The 24,053-nt window shown below is 43.1% G+C and overlaps 1 protein-coding gene and 1 long non-coding RNA gene across 2 annotated transcripts; one reads left to right on the plus strand and one right to left on the minus strand.

Annotated features, from left to right (window-relative positions):
• Positions 1 to 1,333: 1,333 nt before the first annotated feature.
• On the minus strand, positions 1,334 to 23,253 carry LOC107314470. Its single transcript, XR_004307574.1, has 7 exons — positions 23,157 to 23,253; positions 14,537 to 14,633; positions 12,721 to 12,749; positions 11,109 to 11,202; positions 3,604 to 3,716; positions 3,058 to 3,155; positions 1,334 to 1,526 (listed from the first exon to the last, which is right to left on the minus strand). It is a non-coding gene; the product is annotated as an uncharacterized LOC107314470 (long non-coding RNA).
• Positions 9,778 to 12,800, plus strand: FGF4 (fibroblast growth factor 4). The gene is made up of 3 exons (XM_015863704.2): positions 9,778 to 10,081; positions 10,874 to 10,977; positions 12,523 to 12,800. The coding sequence occupies exons 1-3, from the start codon at positions 9,778 to 9,780 to the stop codon at positions 12,697 to 12,699; spliced, it is 585 nt and encodes a 194-aa protein (XP_015719190.1). The 3' UTR covers positions 12,700 to 12,800.
• Positions 23,254 to 24,053: the final 800 nt, after the last annotated feature.

The following is a 24,053-nucleotide window of genomic DNA, read 5'->3' on the forward strand; positions in this document are numbered from 1 at the left end:
GCAAGTTAAAAAGTGAAAGAAGAGGGGAGAAAACCCCAGACTGATTTTGAATAGACTGTTTTAAATGACAGAATTGTTTTTCAACCAAATACTTCTACCAAAATGTGTTGTTTATCCCATGGAAGAAAACGAATATTCTGAAAACTCTTGATCATCTTAATACGTCATTTGAGAATTAGGAGGTATCATTAATGTAGCCAGAAACATATGTTATTCCTACTTCCCCATGCTTCACAGTTCCACAGCAAGGGTGAAGGTTGTGGATGTATGTAAAAAGCCTGAAATGGGCCATCTTGATTTTCCTGGTTCTTTACATAGTGAATAAATTGCATGCAGCCTGTCCTGTGTGGGTCAACTGGAACTCTGCTGCGTTCCTTTTGTGGTGGAGGGCGTGCTTCAGTGGTTATTATAAGACTGTAAGACTTTGGGGTTCGCAGGGCTTTTTCTGGACATGTCTCTGACTGAGTGGAATATTTTGTGACTGTATATAGCATGTGGCAAATAGCATAGCAGTGACTGCACGGCACTGTCTGAATTCCCTGGGCAGGGAGTTTTCGTTATGTATCATTCTCATCCTACTGTTCTGATACCAACAACTCGCATGCAAATCCTTCATTCCCATTAAGACTAATAGTAATGTGCATGAAGATTTGGATCAACATAATCATTCTGAATGAGTGTGCACTGAACACAATCTCAGTATCTCTAGTAGGGATCAGACTTTCTGTGGGCTCCATTTCTTTTATTTTTTTCTCCCAGTATCTCAGGAAATTACATGGAAATGACTGAGACTAAATCTTGGTGTTTTTCATGCAGTAACTCACCCAGTATTGCAACTGAATCACAACAAAGGCAGAACATGAGAACTGTGGGACATGTAACAGCATGTGATAGCTAACAGGTTTTGGATGACCACAGCATTACATCCAGTGTTCACTGGATATATGCATTTGGGAAGGAGGCTTGACTTGGCTCTAAGCTTCTTCCACAGTTCTTGCACAGAGGGAATCATAGAATTGTAGAATCACAGAGTGGTTTGGGTTGGAAGGGACCTTTAAGATCATACAGTTCCAGCCCCCCCTGCTATAGGCAGGGACACCTCCCTCTAGACCAGGTTGCTCACAGCCCCATCCACCCTGGCCTCGAATGCTTTAAGGGAGGGGGCATCCACAACCTCTCTGGACAACCTGTTCCAGTGTCTCAATCAAAGGTTAGTGCTGTGAAATTATTAATATCAAGGTCTGCATGGAACTCATTCTACACTTTAAAATAAAAAAGTACAACATACTAAACAGCAAGTTTTTATGCTAATTGCTTGGAGATCTGTTCCCACTAAGTGCATAAGCAGCTTATAGTCTCTTTTTCCAAACACAAGCATATTTTAAAATAGAAGAAAACTAATAAGCTCATATAATAAAACTTCATAAATCCATACCATAACAATAAAAAATTCATTGTTGATAGCTAAGGAGATGGTGTAGCTTCACCAAACTTGACACTGAGTCCAGTTCTGTCCTATCTTTTACCTGCGGGAACAAAAGTTGACTCTGTGAGACGCATGCTCTCAGAGCAGTCCTATCCCACTAGGGACCATTCAGAAGAAGATAAGCAGTCTGTTCTCTTTCATTTGCTTGTGGCTTTTTTTATTTTGGTTGGTTGGTTGTTGGTTTTTGGGTTTTTTTTTTTTTTTTTTTTTTTTTTTTGTTTTTTTTTTTTGCTTGGCTTGGTTTTTTAACATGTATCTGTTAGTTTCTGTAATGCTGATGTTACTGTAGCTCTTGTGAGAAAGATGAGAAGAGGGACAGGAGATAGAGGTAAAATTAAAGTGACCTACTAGCATGAAGTTGCTCTCAGCCTTAAAGGCGAAAGAGGAATTAAATGATTAAGTCAAAATTCATGCAATGTACTATGCCATCTCTGTGCATTCCTTGATGTCAAATGGATTTTTCTGGGCAAGGACTGTGCACCAATACTTAGCTATGTCTTGTATGATCCAGACTGGGAGTGAGAACTGACTCCCATTGTAATTTATAAGGCCTGTTATTAAGCACCATAAAGATTGGTTCTAGTTGTCCTGTGCCTCTAGCCTGGGTTCTCTGGGTGTTATGTAGTGCTTAACTGGATAATTTCAGTAAGCTGTCTGTTAAATGATCTTTTCTCGACTGTTTTCAGGATCTTCTGTCTGTCAGTGTGCAAAGCAAAATTTTAGTCTTGATCAGTGGTGGTCATTAGGAAAGAGGAGAATTTACAGGGGTTTCAGGACATCTGTGTTTCAGCCCTGCCCCTGCACAGCCCATAAGGGAGCACGGTATGGTGCTCAATCAAACCAAAAGAGCCCAGCTGCAAGCTGTGCTGTCCTCAAGCGCCAAGTTAATGTCATGGGTTCTCTACAGTATTCCATGTCAGGAAAGCCACTTGCTTAGAGCAGCCTTTAAGAACTTCTACCACAGCAGTTCCACAGCCCAGACAGACCACACAGATCTTCCACAACTTCTGTGATTGATTTCCCCTCTACCATCCCAGATGTATGTGAAGGTGTCTGATCTGGTGCAACAGAGAGCAATGGCATGGAAAGGAGGGCAGTAAAATCAAGCTCACAGAGGTATTTTGAGGATATGGTCACCCACCCTAGAGAGAACTAAGATCTTGTAGTGATGAACACTGTGAAAAATCCAGGAATAAATACGGAAAAGAGTCATCCATTTGTTTCATGGTTGTGATGCTAAAGGTCAACTGGAAAAGTTACTCTCCTACATGCTCAGAGAGGTTATGTATTGTACATCTATGTCCATATATGTTCTGACAGATTTTAAGTGGTGCTTTGCTGGGAAGATTTAAAATTCAGCAATACACGTCATTTGCTTACAACAGCCAGTTTTCTTCACATCAGCCACCGGTAGAAAATGATTCATACAAGAGTGGCCACATGTTGAACAGATTTGTGTAAGCCAGTTATGCTACACTCAAAGTCAGCTAAAACATTCTCACACAAAAAGTTAACTTAAGCTACTATTTCTCACAATAATAACAATAAAAATAAGCTTAACAAACACTTACTCTGCTTCTCAAAACTCATTTTCTGTTATGTTTCCTTTTACCAGTTATGCTTGGCAGAGTACCATATAATGGATCAGCAAGAGTATGTGTGCCATAATCTGACAGAAGGAAAAAAAATGTGTATTTTTAGTTTGAAAATGTTTATAGTTTCAATAGGTAGAAAGGATACAGGACAAGGAAGAATAAAATGGTGCTTGCAGAAATGTCAGCAATGAGTATGAACGTATAAACATAGGAGTTTAAAAATGAGCTGAGAACTAAGTTATCAACAAAAGACATACACTGATAGCAAGAGCCCTCTGGACATAATTCTTCACCTTGGTTCTTGGACTTCCCCACTAAGCTTAGGCTTGAATTTCAAGAAGCTAGAGTTGGTGGGCTGTGAGTCTATGGTGAGACCCCTGGATGGTACTGCCCTCAAGAAAAATCTGTTTGGCTGATGGCTTTCTAGGACACTTCCATTGTCCCATCCCACCAAGTCCTGCTCTTCAAAAATAAAAACTCCAGTCACACACTGCCTCTTTGTTAATGAAACATTGAACTCACCCTTTGATACTCTTGATCTGAGAAAGATGGTATCTCTGAAGAGTCCTCAGGTCTTCCATGTTCTCCACTCATCCTACTGCCTCACAGAAAAGCAGCACCTCCAGTTTCAGGAGCTGAAAGCAATCACATCGGAGAGAAATCCCACTTAGGCTGTTACAAATTCCTCCCTTAGGTGGCTCTTATGCCATCACACCCCAAAGCTCATTTTCGCACCATTTATATTTGACACATTCAAGTAAGCAGTGGCATTATAAAGGCAACTGAAGAGAAGATAACCAAGTAGGAGACAAACTTCAGCCCTGTAGCTAAAGTTTGTGTGTTATTTATCCTTTATCATGAATGCAACTTCCACAGAGGACTTTCATTTCTGCAATTCCATCAGCTGTTCCCAAGGATAGAGAAGGTAGTAGAGCAGGGAAAGAGAAACAAGGGAGAGGGTAATGGACAACAAGATTTGTGTATGTGGGAAAAAGAGCTGCTATCAGTGTAAAAGCTAAGAGAGCAGGAAAAGAAAGAACTGCTGACATGGTAGTGCTAGTAAGACTGGGAGGTTAAAGAAAGTCACAGCAAAGCTGCAGCCTGCAGAAACATAGTGAGAAGCAGAGGGTATCATGGATTGTTCAGATGTTTCTTCACCTGAGATCTATTACTATGTCAGTCGGTGGCAAGGACCAGGAGGACAAGGAATTAGCCTGCAGTGACCATGTCAGATTGGCTGGCTAAGAACAGAGATGGGTCTCCCATGGGGTTGCTGTCACCACACCATCGCCCCACTCCTCACAAATGGCAGTGCAGAACAGAAGTCTTACAGCCCAAAAGTAACAATGCAAATGTATACAAACAGCACAGTCCCAAGCTGGAAGCATGAAGTGCAGCATCTAGGCCACTGAAGGAATACAGGAGTCACACAGATGGATGCAGTGCTCTCTGATCTCTGCTATATACAGGGATACTACTGCTCAAGTTCAATAGCAGCAGAGGGAGTAGCTGTGGAAAAAGTCCATGCCCATTACAAGCAAAGTGACACCCAGTCATCCAGATGAACCAGGGCAAGTACACAGGAGGGAGGTTATTGGTGCCTTTGTTATCTGCCCAGCATCACAGCTGCTTGCTGTTATACTCCACTGCCCTTATCCAATATATAGCTCTACAACATCACCCAAGATAATAAGGTTTTGATCACAGCAAGACGCTCACAACAGCAAACAGTCCAGGCACACAGAGATCAAATAGACCAGCTGCAAACAGAAAAAAATAAAAGGAGTGCATCTGACTCGCTAGTGTGTGTGGGTATGCATGCTATGCGGGCAGCAGAGGCCAGGATGCGAAGGTCTCCCAGCGACCCCAGCCCTTTGGGCCCATGCCCCAGCACTGCACCGCATTCCAGCTTCTCCCAGCCCACTGCCCTGCTTGCACAGAGGGGCAGCCAGACGTGAATGTGAGAAAGCTCTCTCAGGCAATTCCCTTCCACAGGTTGCTGGGGAGTTGTCTCCCAAAATCATCCTAATTAAAATGGGAGCGTGCAAGAAGGGAGCTGGGATATGGGACTGCATTTTATTATATTTATTTTTTTATCTTGTCTTGGTAGCATGCAAACACAGTGAAAGAGTTTTTTTCTTGACAGCATCCTTCTCTGTGCCCCTTTCACTGCACTCCTTATCCCTTCAGATCAAAACCCACAAGCTATATTTTTTCAGGGCCATTCACATCCATTTAGTGGAGCTAATAAACATGTAAAATGATTTTCCAGTGGTGGACATATACCCCTTTAGAGATACAGACACATAGCCCTGTTCAGGTGGCTACTGCACCAGTGCAAACTACTTTACATAAAGGTTGAAGAGAAAACACAGATTCCTTCTTCATTTCCCTTTTTCTTTCAGGATACGTGGTACAGATTTGAATCTGGGTGTGGACTTGAATTCTGTGAATCCTTTCTTCTTGCTTATACTTTAAGCCAAGAGGAATTTGGAAAGCAGAGCTCTCTGAGCTGGGATATTCACATCCTTCTAAGGAAACACAGCCAATATATAACAAAGACATTTTACCTGTCTTAGTATTCAAATTATTACCTTGAAAAAGTGTGTGACACAAGGTATAGGGGGTACACAATAGTGGAGAATGGCATGATATGGAAGAACCATAAGAATTGACTATGGGATGATCCAGAGACAGCCAGCTACCCTCCACTGCCTGAAAGCTGAATGGGTGTCTGATGCTCTGCCCTAAGAGCCTGGCCAGCTGCAGGCAAATCATTGCACTTCATGGAGTCTGTCTATGGCCTGGAATAATTTTATGTTTCTGCCTCACAAAGGGTAAGGATAAATTAACATTCAGGAGCTGTTTCAGTATTACACAAACAACAGCTATAGAAACTCCATGGAATCAGGTAACATTATAGTCAAGGAAAAGAAAGAAAAATGAAAAGAGAAAATACAGTCTCAATGACTTCCATGTGGAATACGCTATTTGGATTTTTTTCCCAAGACAATAATTTCCAACTGGAAATATTTTTGCTGAAGCACAAAGGCCCTGAATGTCAGCAGCTTCCACTTGTCATTTACACCTGTTGCAAATTTAAACTACTGCAGCCTTGCTTTGTTTCCATCTCCATGTATTTTCCACAGGTACACACAGCTCAGTGATTGGAGTGCTTTGAAACATCAAGAACAGTGCCCTGCAGGTAATAGGAGCTTTGTTTTAGCGTGTTGTAGATCAGCATCTCACAGGGTTCAATGAACTGCCTATATTATAAAGGTACTGTATAGTGACAATAATGAAAAGATGGCAGTTGTAAATACTCAAAAGGTCATTTACAGGAAAAACTCACCCATATGGAAGCCCTCGGTCTGCTGGGAACCACTGAGGCAGTCTCCAGCAAGGAGCAATCTCCAAGAGAAGCTGCCTTAGTGATGGTCAGCCCTTAAATGAGGTCTAGAGGAGGTGGAGTCAAGCTCCACCCCTTCCGGGAGCACAGCTAAATTACTCTCACCTGTGCTCCCACAGCTGACCCAACACTTGCCTCAGCTGATTAATCAGAGGTTCAGGCTGTGATTACCAATTTCCCATACAGGTACCAAGAGTTCGTTTTCAGACATCCAGGCAGTACAAATATAAACTCCAACAGTACACATTTTTACACACAAGAATATTAGTAATGCAAGGCAAAACCAAACTTCATTCCTTTGTTCTTGGTTGAAAACTTTTTGCTTTTTCTTTGAGAAAGATTCTTTTCAAGCTTTTATGGAAAGTGTGCCATTTCATTCTGTAAAAAGTTAAAGAATGGACTTGTGAAAGTGTCCCTTATGGGCCAGTGATACTGTTGCTATTATGTGATGTTCTGTATATGCTGTGAACTAACTGGGACCGGATCTCACAAACATGAAGCCAGAGGGTAATGGACGCTTCAGGACACACTTTCATGTGTCCTAGAGGTTAGGATATTAGGAGAATCTCTTCTCTAGAAAGAGTAGAGAAGCCTCAGAACAGGCTGCTGATAGAGGTGGTGGGTTCACTATTCCTGGAGGTGTTCAAGAGCCATGTGAATGTGGCACTGAGGGACATGGTTGGCAGGCGTAGTGGTGATGGGCTGGTGGTTGGACTTGGTGATCTTTAGTGGTCTTTTCCAACCTTAATGGTTCCATGATTCTGTGATTCTGTGACCAAGGTCCTGCATCTGGAACATCTCTGTGCTGCTCAGATGCAAATGGTGATGCAGTAAATGTGTGTGTTCAACCTCAGTAGTTTTCCCAGCCAGTAAACCTCCACAGAGAAACCTCTTCATTCTGCTTTCTTTAAAACACATGCACAAACAGACTCATTGGACACACTAGGACAAAGTTACAGCTAGGAGACTCCTAGGCCTCACTCCACCGCACAGCAGCAGCTGTAGCTTTTCAGTCCTGAAAGGAGAAAACTCTGGAGAAAAGGTACACACACACACACACACACACACACACACACACACACACACACAGCGTGCACCTCACAAGGAGAAATAAAAGCACATCATCTGAGTGTGCTTAGGTTTAGAGAAGGTCAGAGATTTTCGCACCTAGGTGAGCTGTCATCTGGCTCGGGGCAATTCTCTTTTCTCTCCCATCCTTTGCTGGAACAGCAGGAGCGCTTTACTGGTGTGAAAGACTAAACTGTCCTCGGGCTATAAATGGCTTGAGTCACAAACTGCTTCCCCCTACTTTCCTATTAATTCAGAGCCTTCCAAGACTGTTCTAATGTGCCCTCACCTGTGGGCACTGAAAACCTGTTGAGGAGTAAGGCTTAGGCTCAGAGATGTGACAAACAGATGGGATTTGCTCAAATCAAAGCAGCTCAGGTCTGTTGGAATCTATGCTCCTCTTCTGCTTTTTAAAAAAACAGGGTTTCAATTTCATGAATTTAAACTTAATGAAGTAATTATCTAAGAAGAATGGCATCATTAAGACAAAGCAGCAGCATCTAAGTACATGCACAACAAAGAATACGGAATAGTCATACGATTAAAAAATGCAGCAACGCTGATGTGCATGGGCAGCCTCTAAAGACCAGGAACAAACTGCTCACTGTCACTCCTGTCCCTATCAACATAGTGACCAAGAAGGAGCCCCACATGTCCTCTACCCCAGAGCAATGCTGTGCTTTCTGGCTTCTTAAAGGGATATTTAGAACCAAAAATGTTATTACTGCTTTCAAGCTTCTACTGATTCTTTAACAGTTTTCTGCCTCGGTCTTTTCCTTATTGTTTTCTTCTTTCTTTCCTTCTTCCTTCTTTCCTTTCTTTCTTTCTTTGATCCTTTTCTTTTCTTTACTTTTCTTTACTTTTCTTCTTTTCTGTTGTTGTTTTTGCTGTTGCATTCTCTTTCATTTTTCATTTTGTAAACCTCCCATGCAACAACTATTTTGGCTGTTAATGAAGGGAATTTTTCTGCATCCAGCAAACAGTAAACCATGTCGCTTGGTTACAGCAAAAGCTGAAATTCCACAGATTTCCACAAAGTCATACATTGTGTTGGGAGAGGAAAGTGTGCTGGGCATTCTCTGACTTTTGTGTCCTGTGTTAGCATTTGTAAGCACTTATAAAAGAGGAGAGGAGAGGAGAGGAGAGGAGAGGAGAGGAGAGAGGAGAGGAGAGGAGGAGAGGAAGGAGGGGAGAGGGAGAGGAGAGGAGAGGAGAGAGAGAGGAGAGGAGAGAGAGGAGGGAGGGGAGAGGAAGAGAGAGAAAAGAAGAGGGAGAGAAGAGAAGAGAAGAGAAGAGAGAGAAGAAAGAGAAGAGAGAGCAGAAGAGAAAGGAGGAGGAATACAGAGAAGAAAGAGGAGTGAGAGAGAAGGACAGGTGATAAAAATAGCAAAATAGAAGAAATAAAGGAAGAAAGAAAAAGGAAAGGGAAGGAGAGGGAAAAAAGAAGAAAAAAAGAACAAAAAGAAAAAAAAAGAAGAAAGAAGAAGACAAAGAAGAAGAAGAAAAAGAAAGAGTACAAAAGAAAAGAAAAGAGAAAGGAAAGGAAGGAGAAAGGGAAAGAGGAAAGGAAAGGGAAATAAAGGGAAAGAGAAACATAAAAGGGAAGGAAAAACAACTTTGTGATTAATGCAGAATATGACCTTTTCTTTTAAAAAGTTTGTTTGCTGTCCCTCTTGTTTAGTGCCAGTGCTTGCTCAACCCTTTCCCACTGAAGCGCTTCGGAGTGTTAAGATCTAGGGGTGATAATTTGACTTTGAGCTAAAAACCGAGGGCCTGCACAGTAGGTGGTGATGTAATAGGTACCAACGCACATGGATATATAAATATCGTGGCTAGGGCTAAAGCGCTATGGCTGAGCAGCTATAGAAGATCAGCACTTCAGACAAGACTCCTGGAGTTGAGATCAAGTTCAGAAGCTCTTGCTCCTGGGATTTCCTCTTCATGCAGCCTGCCCAGGGAAACTGCCGATCCTCAGGGGACTGAGCGCGGGGCTGCCTCCTTCCTCCCGGCTCGCTTTTTCTTTTTTTATTTTTTTTCTTTCTCTTTTTTCTTTTTTTCTTTCTTTCTTTTTTTTTTTTTTCTTTTTTCCGTGTGTGTGTTTTGTTTTGTTTTGATTTTTCTCCCCTCCGCTTTGACCTCACTATAAAGCGGGAGCTGGGGGCCGAGCGCCTTTTCGGAGCGACCGGCCGCCGGCCCGTGGCTGAGCGCCGCTAGCCGGGATGCCTCTCCCCGCGGCGCTGCTGCCGGCGCTGCTCCTGGGGCTGCTGTGGCCGGGGGCGGTGCGCGGCCGGCCGCCCCCGGGCCGCCTCCCCGCCGGGCCCCGCCAGCGGCGCTGGGACGCGGCTCTCTTCGCCCGCTCCGTGGCGCGTCTCCCGGCCGAGCGCCGCGATGCCGCCCGCGACGGCGACTACCTCCTGGGCATCAAGCGGCTGCGGCGTCTCTATTGCAACGTGGGCATCGGTTTCCACATCCAGGTCCTGCCCGACGGCCGCATCGATGGGATCCACAGCGAAAACCGATACAGTAAGCCGGCACCGACCCCCGCAGCCGGGCTGGTGAGCAGCTCCGCACCCGCGGAACCGCTTCTCTGACGGTTCTGCTGGTGCGGAGCGGCTCACCTCACCTAACTGCGGTGTGAGTTAAAGGGAGGGTGGGCTTGGGGCAGACCTCCAAACGCCTAGAGAAGTCCGTCCGCACCGGCTGCCCCGAGGGCGTCCTGCGCCCGAGAGAACGGGACGGCGGCGGAGCTCATAGAGCGCTCCATGCGGCCGCCCCGCGGGTCGCGCTGTCCCCTCGCAGCCAGCAGGCATCAGGTGTAGGGGCAGCCTCAACATCTGGAGGGTCCTCGGGCCCGCGGGCCGCCCAACTTGAGTAGGGGCTGGGAAGAACTCAGCCAGGGCCCAGCTCTCCCTCAGACTTGAAAAGCATCTGCTAGAGTCTTAACCCCATGGCCCCGTGACTCTGATATCCAACTGAAACAATAAGATCCAAGGGGGGGGATATAAGCTGCATGATGACAAATGTTTCGGACACCCCAAGCACACTCTAGCTTATTTTAACCTTAGCTACAGAGGAGGATGCCTGGGGGCAATGTAAAAATAGATACTTAGCTAAAAGAAGAGAGGTCCCAGCATGGTGCATGGGGCAGCACGTGAGGCACAAGGCTGGGGTTCTGTGGCCACCCACAGAAGTGCTGGGGCACAGGGATCCATGCCACACTGGGGATGGGAATCTTTGAACGAGTGCAGAACTGATATCACACAATCCCTCAGGGCACAACCCTTTGTCCCCCTGATTCCTGTGTCTCTTCTGTAGGTCTGCTGGAAATCTCCCCTGTGGAAAGAGGAGTGGTGAGCATATTTGGTGTTAGAAGTGGACTCTTCGTGGCCATGAATAGCAAAGGCAAACTCTATGGATCTGTAAGTAGCCACCAGTTGTGTGCCTGGGGAGGGGACCGTGGTGGCCTGGAATGAGAGATGTACATGGTGCTGGAAGCCAGGGCCCCACAAATGATCCTTTGTGGTGTGATTAATCAGTGCCTGTCACATACCTATTGATCACTCCTTGTGATACTCTTGATTGGAGAGCTCCCATGAGAGTTCAGCATCTTCAGGGTGCAGGTTCTTAGTTATAGGAAGGCAGATCTATTAAGATACAATGCAAAGCTTCTATTACATTTAATCTGTTGAAAAAATAGTGGCATGTTTTAAAACACATTGGATGGACGGTAACAGTGCACATCTTAACCCATGTTGAGCTGTCCTTCTGCTTTTGAGTTCACCTATATGTAAGCTAAAGCATAATTTCAATCCTGTGTTCTTGAATTTCCTTCCCTACCCATGGATTTTGTATTTCATGTCTCTGAGGAATGTTTTGAAAAAAGGGCCAAATTATGTCAAAGTTGACTAGGGCATATTCACATGCATAAAGACTTGAATTATCCAGAGCTATTTTCTGTGGCATCCGTCCTGTCACAGAGGATTTTGACTTACATGAAAGCCAGGAATGACTAGTCATCAAAGTGCAAGAGCTCCCTTTGTGCCAAGCCTAAAGGAGACAATATGATGCTTTGGTGTCTTGGATAAAGCAATTTTCAATGCAGCGTTCAGCCTGGCAAGCTGAGACCTATCTTACAAAACTATCAACTTCTGCCCACTAACAAGAGATGACTTCATTTGTTACTGCCTGTATGACACACCTGTAACACCTGTCCCTCTTTGTACTTGCATGTGAAAGCCCTTTACTAGAAACATGCCTTCTGTCAGCTCTGTCTTCCTGATCCATTAACACAGATAAATCTAAACCCTTCCTTCAGTTTTAAAACTGAAGGTGCAGAAAATACTGTCCATGCTGAGCATCTTTAAAATACCCCTTTCCCTTCAAACAAAATGAGAAAGTGCTAACATTCAGATTTTTTTTCTGAAGCCTATCAGGGAATTCATTGCTAGGACAACCACTGGTTTGGGAACCAAGTAAATTTACTGGTATGCAGACTCAGAAATATCTGTGGGCCCTTGCATTCTGACATGGGGACATGAGCACCGGTTACAACTCATAACTGTCATTACTCATGTCTGACAGCTTCTTTTCCCCTTCTTTTTCATGAGGAAAACTCATCCGCCAACCTAGAGGATGAGCAGGGCAGCAGAACAGCACCTGGGTCATTCCTGAATGCAGTGCCCTCTGTTAAAATGGACCTCTTTCTCTCAAGAGCACAGGCAGAGTTACAGGGTGTCCTTCCATCCTCCACGTGTCTGTGCCTGGCTGGGAAGCAGCACCCTTAGTAATTCTCTGAGTGTCATTTGAAGCTTCCTTTGGACAACCACTTCAAAAGATTACTAAGGGAAGGGGGGGATGTCAGCTGCACCGTTTACTGCAGCACACCTACTACACCTGGTAGCAAGAATATTTCTGCACCTGATGTTTAAAATTCCTTCCCTCTCATTCTTTCCTTTTCATTTCAGACCCATTTCAATGACGAGTGCAAATTCAAAGAGATCCTCCTGCCAAACAACTACAATGCTTACGAATCCAGGATTTATCCCGGGATGTACATAGCCCTGAGCAAAAACGGAAGAACAAAGAAAGGCAATAAAGTATCTCCCACAATGACGGTGACACATTTTCTTCCTAGAATCTGAGACATCTCCCTTCCGACCTACCTCAGCACAGGGGAAGACTCAGAACACATCTGGGAAAAGAGAAACGTGGTGCACTTTTACTGGAGAGTTTTATGCAAGAGTAGGTGTAAGATATTTAAATTAATTATTTAAATCTGTATATATTGCCACTAAACTTATTTATAGTTCTGATTTTTTTTTCTTTTTTTCTTTTTTTTTTTTTCCTAAGAGCAAAACAAACCTCCACGCCTAGGTATTTCATTTCATGGTGCAACAGTAGGAGGCTTCTGCTTTGTGGTTTATTTAATTCATTTCCTAAGTTATCACAGGTGTGCTGCTACTACATGTTCTATAACCGGTGACACTCAGTTCCTACTACATCATGTTTTGCACTGTTGGTGTGTTGTGTAGCGTCTATTGTAGTACGTGTATTTGTTTGCTATGTTGGCTTTGTTCCCCTCTGTGTTTTCAAAACCCCCACGAATCCCAGAGAAGCTCTTGGCCTTTGAGAAGGAGCAGCATGGAGGTGCCTGGGTGGGATGCCGGCACGGAGCCACACACAATGCCTGACCTCCTTTGTGCAGCGTTGCTATTTAATTGGAATGGTATCGGTTTACTTCAGTGCAGAAAGTGCGGTGCTGAAGAGCTGCCCCACAAATCTGTTTTTAGATCAGCCAGTGCTGAACTTTGAACTTTCCTGCAGTCAGTCTTAGAGCTGCCAGGCAGTGGGGAGTTTGAAGCACCTATATAAACTCAGCGAGCTTTTTATTTTCTGTTCTATTTAGATAAACAGGAGCATCATATTTTTGCAGCCCTTAATGGACGCTACATTTGATACGATTGCTTCATATTAGGCAAACCAACTGTCTGCTCCTCCCCCAGTGAGTGCACTGGGACACGTGCTATGATGAACAGATTACATACTTCATTCAAATCAACTTCCCTCTCATATTCGGAGACTGCACACATTTGTCAAAATTTGCAAGAAACTGTTGTAATACTCACACACTTTGAAAAGGCAAAGTCCTTTGCTGGTTCACTGAAATGCAAGCTCCATAGAGAGAATTTAGATTGATTACAAGTAACCAAGGTTGTTTTGTACTATTTATTATTTTTGGTGCAGTATTTGGAAGGAGAAATATGCTGCTTTTTCTTTTTCCTGTCTCATTCCCTAAAAAAAAGTTGATTAATTTCTACCTCACTAACTCTCAAAGCCAACCTCCTAACAAAATCTGCACAGAAGGTACACACTTTTCTGCTTGGTCTTATAATGTTGGAGGAGGGCTTGGGGGAACAATCGCTGTAATCCCAAATCTCTATTTTTTTTCCATATGTAGCCAAAAGTATTCAAGATAGAGTCGGTTGCATCCTATTTGAGCCTTGTCACGTTTGAGCTATCTTTACCCAGTGATTTACTTTTAGTAAGGATAATCATGGTGAAAATATTTGCAGACAGCTGTCAGGCTGCAGTACCATATCGTCATCAAGTAACCCTATATTTTTCTTTATACATTTTGCAAGAGCAACTCATGCCTCTAATGTGATAAAGGAAGAATCAGGTATGAGTACGGGGGAAATCTTTAAAAGGATACATTTTTTCCTTTGTTCTTTCTTTCTCCTCTTTAAGTGATACATCATCTTTGTGGCGTTGATACATTAAGTTGTAACCAGGACTAACCACAATGTTTAATGAATTAGAGGATGTTTACAGATCATCTTCCAACCTAAACCAGCCACTTCTGACTACATGCAAGTCTCAAGGCCGTGGGTAATTTGAGTTCAGCTATTTTTTTTATTTTTTTTTCCTTTTACATTCCTACAAGAAAGTATTTGTTCTATTGGAATCATATAGACTTACCTCTATTCTCTGCTTACACATGACCTTGAAGACAAAAATCTACTCACCAAAGTTCAGTGAGACCAGAGCAGACCAGGACCACACCTTAAGCCAGCTGCTGCCAAAGCAAAAATACAGTTAAAAAAAACAACAGGAAGCCAAATCAGGGAGAGCACCCAGGAAACGTCATGCCTAAGGATTTCTTTTCTGTAATTCGGGGGATTTCTCTACTTTCTATGCGTTCTGTATGTGAGCAATCATTGTGTAATTATCGCTGCTACCTCTGCTAACGGATGGTTTTGTTCTAAGATTCAGACAGCAAAATCGCAAAGAGTTTCCCTGGGAATAGTTCTTTGTCACTTTCCACGCCATCAAAATCCACAACTGAGAGCCTCACATAAGATACGTTCAGAGGTAGTTGTTGTAACTTTGAAATATTGTGATAAAACCTAGATGACAATGTTACATGGTATGAGTTTTCACCATTTACCAGAATCTGTCTGTAGTTTTATACAGGTGCTGTTCAAGACTGTGGTGTATGTGCTGTGCACATTTAAATGCACAATAAATGATAAATGTTTACAGTGTATGGCACCCTGGAATTGATTTTAACTCTTTAGAAAGGAACGCGTCCGTCCTGCAGAGAAAAATTTAGAACTGCTATTTCACTTTCCCAAAGACCAGGAAGCATTTGCATCTCTGCCAGATACTTCGCGAATGACAATCTGGATTTCTTACTCAGCTAAAGTTCACCCTGGCAAGGTTGGAAATTATCCAGGAAAGCCCAGCTTGGTAAGCCTCTGTAATAGATACACATGCCGGCATCTGCCACAGATTAGTATTCACGCTTGTATTAATGACAACAGCTTTTCATGCAGCATCTCATATTAGTGATCAGGGGCACAAACCAGTTTTGGAGTTTATGCTGCTGGATGTTAGCTTTACACAGGAAACCAGATTACCTTTTCCTTGGCTTTAGCGAGTGCTGCTGTCTCTCTTGCTGTAAAAAAAGATTGCACATTCATGCAAGAGGTTCTAGGATTACCTGTTTGATTTATGATGGTCTCCTTCTACTGCCACCAATTATACTCAGACTGGTGTATAGAAGTACAAAGGTGCTTTGTAGTACACATCTTATGGCAAAATTGCTCAACTTTTCTTCATAAACACCCACACGTATGCACTTGTACACACACAAGCACACAGCCAAAACTTCTGGTTTGACTCAAGGTCTTCCTTTCGCAGGACTAGGGAAGGATATATTAAGGCAATATTCAGGCTTGAACTCACACTTCTTGGTGGCATGAATGTAGCACAATGTAGAATGTTTTTTAAAAAACCAGACAGGTATAGAAGCTCCTATAAGTAAAACCAGAATAAATAGGTAAGGAGACATGGAGACATAACCTTTTCCCACAATTAACTGTTTGGTTGGTTGGGTTTTGTTGTTGCTGTGTTGTTGTTGTTTTTTGTAAACAAATGTAAATTCATCACTGCCAGGTCTTCTCAGATTTTAACCAAAAGTTTGGACATAACATTGTTTCAGCCTTGGGGAGACATCCAGTTATAATTTTAAGACCATTTCAGAGAGAAACCCTAAGGCTTAGCTTCCAGGAAGGTGAAATTTCAGAGTAAGGCTTTGCTGCAGTACCAGCACCTCATGTATAGTCCTACCCCAAAAGATGCTATGGAGATATGTTCTTTCTCCTCTGGCATTCACTTTTGTTCCATCTCTAAATCAGCTTTCCTCCCATTGCCTTTGGAGGTAATAAAAGTAATGCATCAAAGCTGATAATCAGCTTCAATGCCTCAAAAAGGGCCTTAATTCATCATGTGTTGTAACATTTCTGAAATCCCCGAGATCGTTGCAGTGCTCCAGGCATTTCTGGTGCCTCTGGCATCCCCCGACAAACATTTTCCTGCACTGAAGAACTGCAAATCTTTCCTGAAGCGGGATTAGCCGTGTCAGTAATGGCCCAGCCTGTCCTGTCAAGCAAAGAGAAGAGGAGCTGTACCAGCCCGGCCCCTGGCAGCAGTCCCAGGGCAGTGCAGTGCCCTGCCTGCAGAGAGGCTGGTTCAGGCTCCCCGCCCCGTCGCTTGTTTATGGGCTGGCACCTTCCACATGGCCCTGACTCCTCTGTGGCATCCTCTGAGCTGTCTGTATCTAATCTGTGCTAATAAAAAAATCAGCATGACAAAACACTGCCTTGTATATAAATAGACACAGGATTCAGAGCGGTCACCGAGTTTATAGTTCCAGTTTCGGTTGTTCACACTTTACCACTTGGTTTCCACTGCGGTGTATTAACTGACCATGCAAGTGGCCAATTAAAGAGAGTCTGTTAAGGGCTGAGGAGCCTTTTGATAAAGGCTAGTGAGCACTTCAGTAAAGGAGTTAAAAGGAATTCCCTGAAGCACTACAGCTTCCTTTGTATGACAAATTATTGTTGTTTTCAACTGAGTGATCTAAATAGGGATGGGGTTGTGAGGGACAGAAATACCTCACTGCTTTCAGGTGATACAGCATATAAAAGGGAAGCACAGCACAATTCCAGTTTCCTGCACACCAGCCACAATTCAGAGACTTCAAGCAAGAAATATTACCCTGCCCTGTTTTTAAATTTGCTCACTTAAAATAGAAACAGCAGCCCAATATCAAGCCAAGAAGCAACTACAGTCAGTGACTTAAGGCTAAGTAAACACTTAATACAAAACAATGACAACTTCTATCATCATAAAATACATTGCATGTTAAAATGATGGTTTGCAATGTCTATCAAGCAGATAGTTTTTGGTTTTTTCTTTTCCCTTTTTAAGGTCTTTGAGAAAAGAACATTTCAGTGTCACACTGAAGAATGTTTGTGTCACCTCTGCCACCAGCTTACATGCAGTGCCAGCAAGGATGAACAACAAATGGTCCAGCCCTTCCCTTCAAGATGCCCACCAGGATACCACAAAGTGGTGTAAGAATGGTAAACACCCAAAACTGAATCCAGCTGCATCTGCATGATATCTTGGGAAATGTCTAGCACTAGCAAACATCATGCTGTGAATGTTTCAACCTAGGCAGTTCACATTACTGAACCTTTCTGACACTAACATCTCTGCTTCAGCTCCAAGTTTCTAAGATGCCATTAAATGATGTTCAAAATACATCTTTTAGTATTATGTCAGAAAATAATTGATATTAGTGAAAAACAGAAGTACTGAACCTGTGACATTACTGAAAGCTCATGAGAAAACAAGCAGGTATTTCCTTGGGGCATCATCATAATCAGTAAGCCATACACCCTCTAGGTGAGCAAAATAAAACCAGGAATGGGCACTTGTTCTGCAAGTGGTTTGTGCTAAGGTCTCCTAGCTAAAAGCATGCAGCACAACCACAGTTCAGTTGAATGTGCAAGTTCATTTCAGTTTTTCTTAAACCAAGTGCTTTTTTGATCTTGGGAACCTTCTAGTGTCATTCCACATGTGCATATACAATTATATGTTATTGCTTATCATACTATTTTACTGTGGGTAGATAGAGGAAAACACTCTCTGACTCCCCAGGCTGTGTTGACATTCGCTATCCTTCATTCACACCACTTCATATAAGCTAAAGAAAGTGATTTAGCAATGTTTGTACCAATTTACATATTCCAGATTCAAACTGGTTGCTAATCAGGTTACCTCTGAAGTACAAATCAGATCTTTATCGGCTTAAAGGTATTTGGTAAGTGTCAAAGCCACTTGGTAAAACTCTGTGGTTTCTGGTGAGGTTTCTATTTACATCCTTTCTCATTATCTCCACAGCTACATCTGTTTGCCTACAGTGCCTTCACGAAAAGCATTTGTAATGTTAGCTGGTGCCAATACAGCTGTTTAATGTCACTGAGGATGAGGGTGCTCGTGGGAAGGAAAGAAGTAACACCTGTGGGACCAACACCCCTTGGGCACCAGAGACCCCAGTTTCCTGGGGACCTCATTAAAGCAGCTCTGCAAGCCAGGATACTCAGCCATGCATGAAGTCTTTGGTCTTTTGTCAGACAAAGCTCTCCTAGAAAATGATCCACATGCCCAGAATCCTTCCTCAGATTGGGCACCAGCCCATGCCAGCTCACACCCCAGCAGAACATCAGGGCAAGTGGACTTCACGGGAACCTGCTCTTCCTGGCCACACTGCCCATGTCTACATCTGTGTTGTTTCCCAGTCCCGTTGCATCTGCTACCTATCTCCCATCTCACACCCTGGTAAGACCAAACAGGTCTCCAGCTGGGCATCCCTCCACTGTGAGGGCCACACTTGGCTGAGCTTGCACACCCACTCCTCTTTCCTCCCTCCCCACACCTCCATATTACCTGTGGGGTGCAGCTCCCTGTCACCCTCCTCCTGTGCCAGATCCTACTCCAATACCTGGCACCAAGCACCCAGAGCTGCTGCAGGCAGGAGCCGACCCACAGCGAGTTACACATTAACTGAGATATTTGAGGAGCTGGCATCTTGCCCATGCTCTGTCCCCAGGCTAGTAGTTCTTTCAGATAATGGCTCTAATGCCGGCGTGCCATGTACTGTTACACCAGGGCAATGACCTGGAGCTGCCCACAGAGCTAGCTCCAGGAATGGCACTGCCCGTGCGGGTACACAGGTGCAGCCCACATCAAGTCTCAAGGAAGCACAGCCATAACATCAACTGCAGTTCATTGCGGCTTTGCCACAGCCCCGAGGAAAATGACCTTGATTGCTCTTTTCCTTATTTCTGGCATTCCTGTGGCAGACCAGGTGACTGACACTGCCTGTCCCCAGTGACACAGTCTGTGCCTGGTCTCCTCCTCCCAGACTGCAAAGGGCTCTGACATCTTTAACTCTGGTTCTGCCATCTCACCTCAAACTCTTCCTTAATTTTCTGCTCCCCATTGATGTCTTCACCACATTACCTCTGGTCACCTTTCAGTTCTCTTTCTTCTTTTCTGTTTTTTGTCTTCCCCTGATTTTTTTGTTATGTTAATACCAACGTGCATGGGCTACCTACTATACTCTGGCCAGGGCAGGTTTATTTTCTTACTGCCCCAACCACTACTTAACTATGGTTTTCATCTTCTGCATGAAGCCCAAGTCCTTTTCTAGGTTATCACAGACCTCCTCACTCACCCACGCTTTATTTCTTGCTACACATCTCACCTTCTTTCCAAATGCCCAGATGTACCAGAGGGAACTGAACCAGCTTATACCCAGACACAGAGGTGAAAAGTTCAGTGCACACTTCAATCTGAGAAGCAAAGTGTTCCATCCACAGTCTGTAATGGGAGCAGAATTGGGCCATCAAGAGTTTATCACCCAGAAGTATAAAAAAAAAAAAAAGAAAAAGAAGAAACACAACAAAAATCCCCAGGTCCTTTGTACTGGCTGATATGTTATCAGATGTAATTCACAGGGTCCTATCTGTTTTGGCAATCACAGCATGAGCAGTTGAGCACAGCGCTTTTTAACAAGCTTGGGGTGATCAAGGAAGAGCACTTATGAATTTATGGGACTAACTAAGTTACAGCTATGACAACCTCATACCATGCAAAGAAGCTGTGCTTCTAAACAATAATCCAAGCAAACTATCTTCTAGAAAGAAAAATATCTATGTATATGGTCATCTGCACCTTCTGTGTTAAACGACAGTTGTATTTTAAAGAACTTGAATACAGAAATACTGCTGAAGCCAGACCTATAGACTGAAACATAAATTTCACAGAGATAAATTCGAAGTCTTTGATCTCAAAGATCAGAATCTTTGCATCTTCTTCAGATGCTTAATCTAAAAACGTTAGTCACATAAGAGATAGGTGCTTACTTGAATTCTTGTTTGTTCTTTTGATTTTTAAATAAGCACTAAAGTTTCAGTTATAGAACATGTACAGCCATATAACACCATTTTACTCCATGCTTTGTCAGATAGCTCCTGAAGGGGATGTTTTAGATTAATGGCTAATAAGTAACAAAGAACGTTAATTCTATCAATCAAAATACCTTGAAATGTTAAAAATGGAGGCATTCCTTTTCTGTCTGGGGCTTTTACAATTTATACAACCAAATAAAAACCACTATGGCTACGATCACACTGGAAATCTGGCTGTAAGCACCATGCTTCTGAACATGGTCCCTCGTATGCATACTTATGTAACCTTAGTAGATTAATTATCATTATGACTATATTATGTTATCTTATTGACCCTGCAAACTTCAGCCTACTCAGTCACATGCAAGTAGTAAAACTGAGACCAAAAATGTAAGATCTGTTTATTTTGTGAATAAAGGCTGAAAACAAATCAACAAATGGGCATCTTGACCAGACTCTCCTGGTTCTTACTGCTTTCAAGTGAGGTGAGTACAAATGAGTGACCTTGCTGAACAGGGGTAAGCTATGCTATCAGTTTAAAACTCATTGCTTAAATAATTACTCTTATTCTTCTGCAAAACAGACTCAGAAGATAAAGATACCAGTACAGTCACTAAGCGAACCGCAGTAAATTTTAGATGAATACTCACAAAAATATCCTGCTGCAGTCACCCTGTGACTCTTACAGAAAAGCAATCTATGCACAGGCAAGGAATATACATGCATTTAATGAGGAAGTTGTTTGTGTGGGTTGCCCTAGGCACCCACCTCAAGTACCACAGCATCATGTCAGAAGTGTTCCTATTCCCTCCTTATGGCAACATAAACTTCAGGTTCCTTTCCTAAACTTTTGGAAGATGGCACAGTATAAATATGCATTTGCTCATTGTTTACACACTCCATAGTTAATTAAGAAAATAAATGGAAGCAGATATGCATCTGCTTGACAATTTATTCTGGTTCTATACATAGGACCATCAAACACACCATCCCTTGATTCTGCTGAAAGCCTCACCAGCTCTACAAATGTCTGCTGACCTCACAGGGACATGACCAAGCACTGACCATGCAAGCTGCTGCACCAACAGGATTGTCTCTGCATGTGACCACCCACAGAAGCATGCCTTGATGTTGGCAGAGTGATAAAGGATATATTGCTGATTAAAGGAAAATGGCATGAACTGGCAATTGTAAATAGATATCCAGACCTCGAATGCTGTGTTCAGTTTTGGGCCCCCCACTACAAGCAGTGCACCAAGAACCTGGGGCATGTCCCAAGAAGAACAATGAAGTTGTGAAGGTTCTGGAGTACAGGGCTGATGAGGAGCAGCTGAGGTACCCGGGGTTGAAAAGGAGAAGAGGAGGCTCAGGGGAGACCTTATCACTCCTACACTGACCTGGAAGGAGGTTCTAGCAAGGTGGGTGCCTGCCTCTTCTCTCAGGTAACTCTGATAGAACAAAAGGAAATGGCCTCAAGTTGGTTAAGGCTGGATATTAGGAAGAACTTCATCTCAGAAAGAGCAGTGATGTACTGGAATGGGCTGCCCACATGGGATTGGTGGAGTCACTATCCTAAGAGATATTCAAAAAGAAGGTAGATATCACACAGATAGAGCTAATATGGAGGTGTTGAAGGCATGGGTTAGCAGTCAGACTGAATGATCTTAGCAGCCTTTCCAACCTTAATGATTCTATGCAGAACCAGCAGAGTTTCCTTATACGCTGTGCTGAAAGATCAAGAAAAAACACAACCACAGTTCCACAGAGTACATTCACAGAACAGTTGTGTGTGTGTGTGTGTGTATATATATACACATGTGTGTGTGTGTATGTGTGTGTGTGTATGACCATGTCTATTCATCCATCAATATATCTTTGCTAACTATCAATATCCATTCAGTTTTGAGAAAGTTCACTGATACACAGTTTATTTCAAAACAGTGATTCTAAGGGAGAATCCTCACAGTTCATCCATCAAACAGGACAATGAAAACAGTTAACATTAATTTATAAGCTACAGAAACACTAAAGAAAAAAGCTACCATAGAAGGCAGTCTAGAAACATACAGCTTCAGGTTATTTCCTCAACTTTCCCATCTGTTTTCTGTAACTAAAATCTACTTGTATGTTAACTGAAATAATCAGAAAGAATTTTTTTTTTTTAAGTAAGTAGACATCCACTACAATTTTGGCAATAAAATGAAGCACAACAAAGAATATCTTGTGGTACAAGTTTTTCTTTTTTCACTGCTAAGGAGATTACAAGGTTATAATTTGTAAAGTAAGCATATTCCTGATAATTAAATTAAGGATATGAGCTGCATAAGCAAATAACAATCACAAGAGAGAGGGAGAAGGATGCTGAGTTTCACACATAATTTGTTTCTAGCTACTTAGCAGGGCTATGACAGACATTTACTAAGCAGAGAGCAAATATTCAGTATTTAGCTCACCTACCCAGATAATGCCCATACATTTATATTAGCAAAAGTGGCTCCTTTGGGGCAGTTGGTTATTTGTTGTAAAAAAACTTTTCACTGAGATGGCTTTTAAAGAGCATTTGCTACTAGGTTAAAAATGTACTCACACTAATGAAGTAACAACTGCATGGTATCATACTCCATACTTGCATATACCTCACGCTGCAGTTCTCATTCAGGTCTACTAAAGCAACTAGGAAAACTTCACAGAATTACATAACATCATGAGTTGAAAGATACCCACAAGGATCAGCAAATACAGCTCCCAAGCCCACTCCAAATCCTTCCCCCTACCTTAGGCTACAGCTTCATCCTGCATTGCACTCCATTCCTGTCACTGCTGTCTGCATAGGGAGGTGACATTCACAGCCATCCAAACCTGCAACAAGACCTCCTTTGAGACAACCCCAACTATATGAACTGAGCCAAGCCAAGGATTTTGAGGTAGCTGCAATCCTAACAAGGCCCAGCTGTGCTAATGAAGTAATGATCCCCAGTCACTGTGGGTTTGAGGCTGCTCAGGCACAGCTGTGCCCAAAACTTCAATGGCATGAAGCCAACCCTTGTGACAAAACAAGCTACACACCCCAAAGGAACAGGGGAACAAAACAGGAGGATTTGAACAGGCTGCAAACCAGCAGTGTACACTGAAAATAAAAGTGATTTCACTACAGTTCAGCAGGAATACGTTCCTGGGGAAAAGAGGGAAAGACTGATGTGTGTGGATAGGATCTGCCTGCTTGAAAATGTGTCTTGCTAGGACACAGTACTTTCTTGTTGCCCATTAGAGCACTTCTCACATATTAGGGAGTAATACTGGACATTCCAAGGCACTTAGCACTGCAGCAAAGCCTTCCTGCACTGCTCAGAGGGTCTTGAGCTGTGCTCCCACCAGCAGATGCCCCCCAGGCCTGGCTGTCGTCCCCCCCCCGGCAATATGGCAAAATGCAGTGACAGGTGGTGTGTTCTTTGAAGGTGAATAAAGGGAAATGAATAAACACTCACCAAAGCAAGTCACAAGCTAACAACGTACAATTTCAAGCTAGCTTAGAGAAAAGAAAAGAGTGGCATTTGTAAGAAGCGTGCATCCTGCTGCTCTTTTGTAAAGCCAGCTGTGAAACTCAGCTGCAGTGCTTGTTTATAGCTAGGTGTGCAGGCTTCCAGATGTGTAAGTGTAAAGACTGCGGACAT

The sequence above is a fragment of the Coturnix japonica genome, chromosome 5 (genome assembly GCF_001577835.2).
Source record: "Coturnix japonica isolate 7356 chromosome 5, Coturnix japonica 2.1, whole genome shotgun sequence".
NCBI classification, from domain to species: domain Eukaryota; kingdom Metazoa; phylum Chordata; class Aves; order Galliformes; family Phasianidae; genus Coturnix; species Coturnix japonica.